The sequence below is a fragment of the Tetrao urogallus genome (assembly GCF_951394365.1).
Source record: "Tetrao urogallus genome assembly, chromosome: 5".
Lineage (NCBI taxonomy): Eukaryota > Metazoa > Chordata > Aves > Galliformes > Phasianidae > Tetrao > Tetrao urogallus.
In genome coordinates this window covers 52150670-52160191 of record NC_136818.1, presented here as the reverse complement: position 1 = coordinate 52160191, position 9522 = coordinate 52150670, and the positions used below count along the sequence as shown (strand labels likewise).

General features: G+C 53.6%; 1 protein-coding gene across 1 annotated transcript in view; it reads right to left on the bottom strand.

The window, feature by feature from the left end:
- Positions 1–4778: 4778 nt before the first annotated feature.
- Positions 4779–9522, bottom strand: part of ARMH3 (armadillo like helical domain containing 3) — a gene marked incomplete at both ends in the record, with an annotated part of 105467 nt that continues 100723 nt past the window's right edge. The window contains one exon of the mRNA XM_079535312.1: positions 4779–4871. Coding sequence (XP_079391438.1) covers positions 4779–4871 — 93 coding nt within the window. The remainder of the gene's footprint in view (positions 4872–9522) is intronic.

Sequence of the window (9522 nt, the reverse complement as noted above, 5' to 3'; positions counted from 1 at the left end):
AGCCGGACTGCAACTGAGCAGCGGGACTGTGCGCGGCCAACGCTCTGCAAGGGCACGGTGAGGGCGGCCCGAGCCCAGCGGGATCTCCGTCGTCCCCATCCCCGACACGATCTGTCTCAAGATCGCTTCCCCTCCCCCCCCCACCGCAGCCCCACAGATGGAGAAAAGCAGCAGCACGGGGACAGGCGGCCCTCAGGGGCACAGGGAAGAGCGTCCCACAGCCACACGGCCGCACTCGGTTCTGCTGTCGGCCCCGGTTACCCGCTGCCATCCGTGTCCGAACCAGTTCTAGGGAGCTGAGAGAGCTGCAAAGATTCCACGGCACAGCGGTGCCCCGTGCCTCCAACGCGGCCTGGGTGCATCCAGCGTGTGCCACCCCTCGGGTCCCGCTCCCTGCAGGAAGATGGAGGGCAGAGCATCCCGCCCCGATCCCGGCACCCATCGCAGCCCGTGGGGACCGCTCGGCAGAGAGGGAAAACGGAGCAGCGGGGATAGAGGGCCGCGCTCACGCGGCAGCGTGTTGTCAGCGTGCTTTGGTGTCAAGCCACGAAAGCAGCCGCCTTAGCGAGGCAGCGATGCTTAGCAACTGCCTGCATCTAAAAATAAGAGCCATTTAGCGAAGAAAACGCGGCGGAGAAACGCTCGGAGAGCTGCTGGGGAAACACGCTCCCTCCCTGCGGCCGCAGAGCCGGAGAGGAACCCCCGGGACGCCTCCAGCCGCCCCACCTGCGGGTCCTGCTCCGCTGCGCTCGGCCACCGCATCGCGTCCCCACCCCGCGCACTCGGCAGGCCCCGGGAGCGGCTGCACACTCGGGGTGCCACGAAGGGAGCGCTGCCAGCTGCGCCCCAGGGGCTCCAGCTGCCCGGGATCAGCGCCGCGGGCACGGCCGGCCCAGCGGCGCTGCGCGGGGAAGCGGATCGACTTCTGCTCAGCCCCGGTCCTTCGGGAGGTGAACGCGGCTATTTTTATCCCCGCTCAGCGCTCCTGCAGCACAGCCAGAGATGCCGTGCCAGGCTGAGAAAGGCGGGGGGCTTGTTGGGGGGCAGGGGGTGCCGTGGGGCAGCCCCATGGACGGCCCGCTGCCCCGCGGCATAGAAATGGGGACAGCCCCCTCGCTGGGCATGTCTCCCGCGACCGGCCCCGGGAGCCAGCCGTACCTTGCCTGCCCCATCCACCCCTGCTCAGTTCTGCAGGGCACCTAGGGGTGTTGTACCCCCGGTGCCACCCGTGTGCACTCACAGGGCTGAACATCAGCCGATGGCATCGAGCCCGGCACGAGGTGCATTTCCCAGGTGGCCCATCAGTCACCTGTCAGCACCGCTTAGATAAAGGATAGCAGCACTGCCGCTCCATGGGGACGGCTGTGACAGTGCAGCGAGCGGCCAGCACAGCTTTCTCTGGTGTGGAGGAGAGGGGATGAGTACAGGGCTGGGAGCGGCTGCTGGCAGCATCCGTTCCTGCAGACCCCACCAAAAATCCCAGGCTCATCACCAAGCCCTCATCCTGAGCCGCTCCCACGTGCACGGCACAAAGAGCCCGGCACAGCAGGACAGCAAACCCAGGCGGAAGGCCACGGGAGCTCTCACCCCGGTAGCCCGCTGGGATCAGCCCATCACACCGCTGTGGGGCACGGGGAGGGAAGAAGGCGTAGTTTAACACTTCATTAGGTAACCACGAGGCATCGATCTGCCCTCCCAGCCTTTGCCTTGTCTAATTGCATATCTCCATCCCCATTAATTCTATCGGAAAAGCAGAGAGGAGGGCGTAGAGCCTGATCCTATCTTTAGGAAAATTCAGAGATGTAATTGCCGAGTGCTCTAAATCGCGAGGCTTTATCCACTGTTAGCAGTATTTTAAAGCCACGGTCATCAATAGCCCCTCTCAGCACGTGCCATTAATCCCAGTTTGGAGACGGCGCCCGGCGCTGCTGGCTCCAGAACGCAGTGGGGCTGCAGGTCACGGCGAGGGCTGAAGGCTCTCCTGCCTCCGCAGCACCAGGCAGAGCACAGCCCAGGGCTGCCAACAGCCTCCCCGTCCCACCGTGGGACTCCAAGAGCTCCCGGATCCAGCAGCGGGCTGGCGGGACACAGCGAGCGAGCGGCAAACCCAGCTCATTTGATCTATTCAATTGGATTCAATTCCAGCCCCGTGATTCAATTAGCCCTGGAGGGACGGCACAGGAGGGCAGAGGCCGCCGAGCAGAGCCCAGCATGAGCTTCATCAGCCGCAGAGTCCTGCAGCACAGGTGGGCAGCAGGCGATGTAAGCCTGACCTATGATTCCTATTCACTGCATGGTCCAGGCGAAGGCCCGCTGCATGCTGCCCCAGCCGGCTGCCTGAAGCTCCCCAACGTTACTGCTTCCCTTGCAGCTTCCTGAAAGGCCACTGAGCAGGATGAGGAGGGTCCCCCCCCCCTCCCCCCCCGGGAGCCACCTCTCCCTCAGCTTGGCTTGAAAAATGGGACCTGTACGAGCCATGAGGCTGATAGCAAAAATCACAGCAGCACTTGCAAATCAATTTTTAATAACTCTCTCCAAAGTTTAGCTCAAACTCCATTTTTCTCCTACAGAATTTGGTCATTATTTTGTAAATGATTTGTTTCCCTGCAGCGGCTGCCTAATTTAAAGGCAGGAATCTGATTTCTCCCCACACTCGCCAAGCCTCAGAAACAGCTCTTCCAATAATAGACTGGGTTATGAATTAGGTGTAATGAAATACACTCAAGGGTGCGGATGGGACACAGAAAAGCCTGGGGTCACAACCAGCCTTGGGCAGGACGTTGGAGCTCCATGGCTTTCTGCTCAGCTCCGGTTGCCAACACAGCACGTGCTGGGCACAGGGCCACCCCCAGCTGTCCCCGCGGTGACAAACAGCGCACACACCACACAGGCAGGGCTCTGCTATTTATTGAGCTCTAGGTACGTATGTACACCCATTTACAGTGCTTGGGGTGGTGACACTATGACAAGGGGACGTGCATGGCAATCTTCCCCAGCTCAGCCTCTGGTGGGGAAAACCTCAGGAGCTGCTCCCACCCACAGCCCAGGTTCACCACAGCAAGGGGACAGCATGAGGGAGACAGCGATCATTCCTACCCCTTTGTCAGTGGAGAAATGAGCACCTTCCACATGCCCCAGCCTGCTCTCGAGCTGAGTGGCTTCCTGCAGCCCGTTTGCTGGCCCAGCAGCATCCTGCTGGCACGCACCCACACGGCACAGCAGCAGGTAGGGATCTGGCTCAGCTGACAGAAGCCAGCCAGCTCCGTGCTGCAGCAAGCAGCCTCTGTGGGGAGAAGCTGATGCTCCCAAGGAGGACACAGCACCTAGCAGGCTCTGCAGCCAAGGACGCAGCTTTAGGTTTCCCATCCTCACGGCAGGTAAAGATGAAACATTAAAGTAATTGGTACGTGTTGACATGAATAAACATTGCCTAAAACTGGCAGAGAATAAGCACTCCAACCTGTGAGGCTAAGGGCAGGGCGAGGCACTTGTTTTTTCCTTCTCATTTTGTAGGAAAAAAAAAAAAAAAAAAAAAAGGGAGATCTGGGATGCAAACAACTTCTTTAGTTCAACCTACGGAGCCAGGTCCTAACATCACTGGTGGGAGCTGAAAATGCACAACAGGGAGAAGGTGTTTATGCTGCATATCCCTGAGTTGGCAGCCCGACACGGCACTCAGCACAGGTTCTGCCCTCCCTGGGCTCCTCCACACGCTGAGCAGAAAGGTCTCCCTGTGCCCCTAAGCACCGTCCTGGAGCTCTTCTCTTGGAAGTTTGCTGCAGGCTGCTTAGGGAAAACAGAAGGACAAGCTAGAAAGTGAATTAACTACTGCATCTGTGTTTTAACTGCAGTAGCTGCAAGCTACACACAAGGAAAAACTGGGGACTCGTCAGCTCAGGAAGCTCACCATGCACTTGCAAACACAGGCAAGACAGACGTTCCTGTGAGGAAGAGGATTGTCACAATGCAGTCTCTGATGGGCAGCAAGGGGAGTGGGGAGGGACACGGCCCTCCTCTGCCCCATGGAAGTGGAATATCTAAAAATTTCCCTCAAACCTACAAACAGCAGAGATGTGCTGGGCTGCTGGAAGCAGCAGTGACCCCAACCAGAGCTGGCTTCCAGTTACACAGCACTCACTTTGGTGGCCAGTATCCCTCACGCTGGCTCAACCAGACCTCGGAGGCAAAATTTCTCCTTCTTCAGTAATTTGATGGTTTGGTTCAAGCAACACTGTCTGACGTGAAACCAGCAGCGATTGGAGCCTACTCTCCTGGGAACTGATCTTACATCCCCCCAGATTTCCCAGCAGGATGGCAGTGGATTTGACCTATGGTGCAGGAGGGACGGTTGATCCAGAGAGCTTTTAGGGCTTGGAGAACTTTCCCACAGAACAGACGAGCGACCTCCACCCAGCACTGCCTCACACAGCTGGAGTGAGTTTATTCTTTTGGTTGTGAGCTCTCCTCACCTCTGCTACGAAGGCTTCCAGTTCATCCTCCCTGAGGCTGCGGAGGGGAATCTCCCATTGCTGCTTCACAGAAACAGCTGCCCACCCCCCTGGCACCGTACAGAATTGCTTCCTCCTCCTCCATAGGCCGACCACCTCTCCTCAGCCACAGTCCCATTGAAACACACGCCTTTGGGATCAAACACACAGCAGCAAGGCTCTCCCCTGGAAGAAGTGCAGTCCATTCTGCAGGTGGAAGGCTGCAGATGGGTGTCCCTGTCCAGCCAGGCCCATCTCTAGTCAGCCCTGTGCAGTGCCTGCGTCTCTGCTTCAAGAGATGGTGGAGAATTCCTTCAGCAGGAGCTCCTGGCTCAGCGTGTTGAAAGCAAGATTCTTCCTCACGTTGATGCTGATGGACCGAACCTGATGGAGAGAAAGCAAGATGTTTTAGCCAAGGGATGCTTTTTGGTTCTCGGGAAGCACAGCGGCTTTGACACAGCTCAGCATGAAACTGTGATAGCTCTAGAGGACTTGCTGCAGCCAGTTTTCTGCATATTCTGTGCTGAGTGCCCTGAACTTGATGCTGCATGGCCAGCTGTCTCCGAGGAGTATCTTCCCCCCTTAATGATGCCTGACTTGCGGCCACCCCCGCAGCCTGCAGGAAGAGGTGGGCAGCCCCGTGGCACAGCAGCTCCCATCCCTGAGTGCCTGCCCCACACTGGGCTCCATCTCAGCTGCACTCGGCAACGAGAAAACAGAGTCAAACATCATCTGTGTCAGCGCCTGTGCAGCAGCGACAGAAAGCAAAAGTGACACGAGCTCATCCAAACAACGGGATTACAGTTCCCAGAGACTCGGAGCCTGTGATAATAAGGCTGTTGCTGACCTGGTTAGTGCTTTGTGCTTTTTAAAAGCACTGAGGGATGAAATAAATAGAAGCAAAATAAGGGATCTGATACCGGGGGCTGAAGGAGGAGTTTATACTGGTGAGGCCCCTCCTGCAGCCCTGGGGGATGGGATGGGGGAAGAGGAAGGGCAGAAAGATGCTGCAAGTAGTGTAAGCCAGCATCCCTGTTCTGTCCAGGAGCATTTCTGTGGGTCCCAACAACAGAAGGAACAAGCAGAAACGAGCCCCTGGCTTCAGGAACTGCTGCTGGGGCCAGGCATCAGCTGTAGGAGGCACTGAATTCATACACATATACAGGTTTGTAAGGATGGTGAGGCAGCAGAGAAGCTGAACTGACAAATGCTGAGAGCACAAGGCTTAGCAGAAATTGTAGCTGTGGGGCAGAGCAGAAGAAATTAAGCCTATTTAGTCTGCAAAGAGAAGGTTTAGGAGGAACAGAGCAAACACTCTCCAATATGTAAAATGAGGTCAGGAAGAGAACAATGAGTAATAATACCTCCCTGGCTCCCCAGGGATGGGGCAAGAAATATTTAGCTTAATTTAAGACAAAAGATTTACATTGGAAAAGAGGAAATACTTTTAACCCTGCAGGTTGTGAAGCAAGGGAATGGATAGCTGAGGTTTTCACTTCAAGATAGATCCAGGTTTCAAGAACAGCTTACTCCAACGTAGGCCAAAAGTAGTCGAGACAGACCTGGATCTGCCTTAGCACAAATCTGGGAGAGGAGCAGGCGGGATAATGGCACACAAAAGGACCCTGACATCTCTGCAGATCTCTGCCCAGCATTTCTTCTGCTCCAACATAACAAGCAGTTCTGAGTCGACCGGCTCTAAAGGTAAGAATAGCTCAAATTAAAGCTAAATTGAATCATCTCCAGCACCAAGGCTCAGCACAGGGAGCTGGAGCTTATTCCTCTTTTGGGGTTGGAAGAGCAGCCAGCAGCCAGGTGTCCGCCTGCAGCAAGGAGGAACTTGAGGAGCTTCCTGCAGGCTGGCCGAGCTGCTCCAGCCACAAGGATACTCCCAGGAGCACTTCTGGAGCAGCAGCAGGCTGCTGGCGTGGGAGCTGCCAGATCTCTTCAGGAAGGCAGATACAAGCCCCAGAAAGTAAGCTCAGAGCTGTAACATTCGTTCTGCAAGGAAATAAAGCAGTGTGTGTCCTCTCCTGCTTCTGTACAGAGCACGCTGAAGAGCTTTTAGAATTGTTTGCTCTCTATTAGTAGCTTGGATCTCATTTAACTCACAGACTTTGGAGAAATGGGAAATGCATGAAATGCATCACTTGGAGAACAAAGAGCAGAGGAAAGGATGAAAGAATGGGAGGCATTGACCATGAGAGGAGGACATTATTCAGTTCTAGTTTGGGTCATTATAGCTGGATTTGCGTAACACCGTACTGCTACTCCTATCTTGTAGCAAGTTCCATCAATTAAACCTGTTTCCAATCAACAAGCAGCTCTTAAGAGATTTGTACAATGGGAGGAAGGTTTACGCTGACTGCTATATCTAATTAAAAGTCAAATTAGTGTAATTTCCCCTGCAGAAATCAATCCCTAATCAGACTATTTTGAGACTCCACTGAAACCCATCCAGCTGCAGACAGTGAGCCGTTTGGAAAGATGCTGGGTGTCTGTGTATTGCTGCAGCTGCAACGTGAGGGTCCAGAAGCCCACATCCATACTGTTCACTGTATCAAAGCAGCACGGACCTCAAATGTCATCCCCAGTGTTTCAAAGAAAAAGAAGAAAAAAAAGTTAGAAAACCTCCTAACTTCCTTTTTCTGGGTCCCCAAAGGTGGCACAACAGGCCAGAAAACCTGGCTGATACAAACACTCTGCACATCACCTTCCATCACAATGTCACAAAGCCTTTGAAAACTTCTTTGAACAGGGAATGGGAGAAGAAAGCAGATTTTTCTTTGGGATTAGCAAGAAAGAGCAGCACAGAGGCAAAGCCAGAGCACTGAAGCAGTGCATTAGCAAAGCATGTCAAAGGAGTGAGAACAAGATTTCTAAGCATAAAGGAGCCAAGAGAATGGCCCGGGGAAGTTTCTGCTCACCCACTTAATGGGAGCAAAGAGAGACGAAAAGAAGGCTGGAGAGGAAAATGGCTCCTGCATGTCGTTCCCCACCGAGCAGGGTTTGCTTTATCCCACAGTTAGAGACAGGGACAAGAAAGCCAGGCAGAACCTGGAAAGAGTTATTTGCAAAACAAACCTTGTTTAGGAAGACAGGATGATACCAGGGTGAGCTTGGAAACTGTACTGGAAACCAGCAGCTCCCCAGCAGCCCTGCTCTTTCAGTAGGAGGGCCCACAAAACAAATCCACTTCACTTTTCCCCCTCCATGAAATCCTGCAATCTCAACAGCTAAGCACAGCACACCAGGTATGGGGATGTTACCCAGCACCACACCAGCAACAACCATAGCTGAAGTAAAATGAAGCCAGCTCTCCAGTCTGAAGGGGGTTTGGGGAGAACAGGGCAGGGCCTTTTCGATGAGCTGTGAGAACAACTAATAAAGCCATCCGCTTCTGTGCACCTGGAGGAGAAACAGCGTGGATGACAGGAGAGCCAGGTTTGCCGAAGACAAATCATAACCTATCACGTTGATTTCCTGCTGTGCTGAGGGAACAGCTTAATGGAAAGCAGGGGATTTTCTGTAGCTGTGAGTAAAAAACCTTTAATAGGGTCCCAATTCTCAGGGCATCGAGAGAAGTGTGGATTAAACTGTTTCACAACTGGGTCAATCAGCCTGTTTAGACAGTAATTATTCAGGCATCACTTGCTCTTGAGGAGAAGGTCCCAGGGGTGGCTGGAGTGGTAATTTTCAGAGGGGGGCCTGGATTGCGTTAAACAGATTCTTAAATGATGCAGAATTTGGAGGAATCACGCATACACAAAAAAGGGGCTACAAGGAAAAAAAAAAATAAAAAAAATCAGCCAAACTGTTTTGTAGCTGTGATGATCTTAGAGCTGAGAATGCCATTTTAATCAATCAGCCAGAGCTCCTGCCAGGCCAAATGGAAAGCAGGGCACACAGGAAGCATGTGGCCGAGAGGCTGGGGAAGGAGAAGCTGGCCGAGGAGGGCAGGAACCCCTGGGACAGAGCAGATGACAGCAGAAACATGGATGTGTTCTATTGCCAGGCTACAGAAGCCTGTTACAAGGAGGCTACCTCACGTGCATTCTGGATATGGTATCAAACAGCAAGGCAGGAAAAAGAACAGGCACAAAGCAGCAAAGAAAAACATGAAAGTGGTCAGAAATGGCTTTTGCCCATATCCTAACTCGGTGGTTAGTACTGAAACGACCTAAAAAACATTAAAAGGTTAAACAGTATGCTGCATAAGGGATCAAAAGCAACTCAGGCATGCCTGCTCTGGAGCACATTAGACAGAAGGAGGCGTAACAGTCCTAGACTCATGCAGGCTCGTGATGGAGTGGGCTGGCCTCAGTTACTCATCAATCAGCGGACAGAGCTGCAAGAGACAATCACTGCTCAAACTGGTGGAAAAAGCTGCCAGTCAGAGAATGCTCCTCTCGCTCAAGTCGTAAGGATTTTAAAGCGAGGAAAAACCAGACTTTCCTTCAGGGCTACCAGCCACTGCAAAAACACCAGCTCTGTTGGATGGGAAATGCCCTGACCCAACAACCGAAACGCAGCTCCCTGCAGCAGGGCAAGCAAATGGGCCTGCTGAAGAACACCGGCCCAGATTATATGGACGCTGCTTTGTCTTCAGCGAATTGCTTTTTGTTATGCTTCACAATTTGCTCTCTAAGGAAGGGACGTTGCTAGAGAATGCCGTTGCTTTCTTTCCCTGGGAACCTGATTTTGGGAGTGATGGAGGAAAGCCTGTGCAGGCAGGTGTGCGACCAGCACCACACGCTGCTCAGCCCCACAGTGTGCAGCCTCACTAACAACAGCAAAAAGACTCATGTGCTCTATGCAATAAAATCAAGAAGTCAGCTCTTCCAACATGCACACTCATCACCACAAAGCACATTAGATCCCCACACAAAGAAGGAACAGAGACTATCTGATGGCCTCAACAGCCTGGTGGTTCCTCCTTAGCCATATGCTGCAGGGCAGGGAGCTACAGGGTTTCAGATCAGCCAACACACAGCATTTGCCTGGATTCAACTCCTTGCCCCACCTTTGGGTGCAG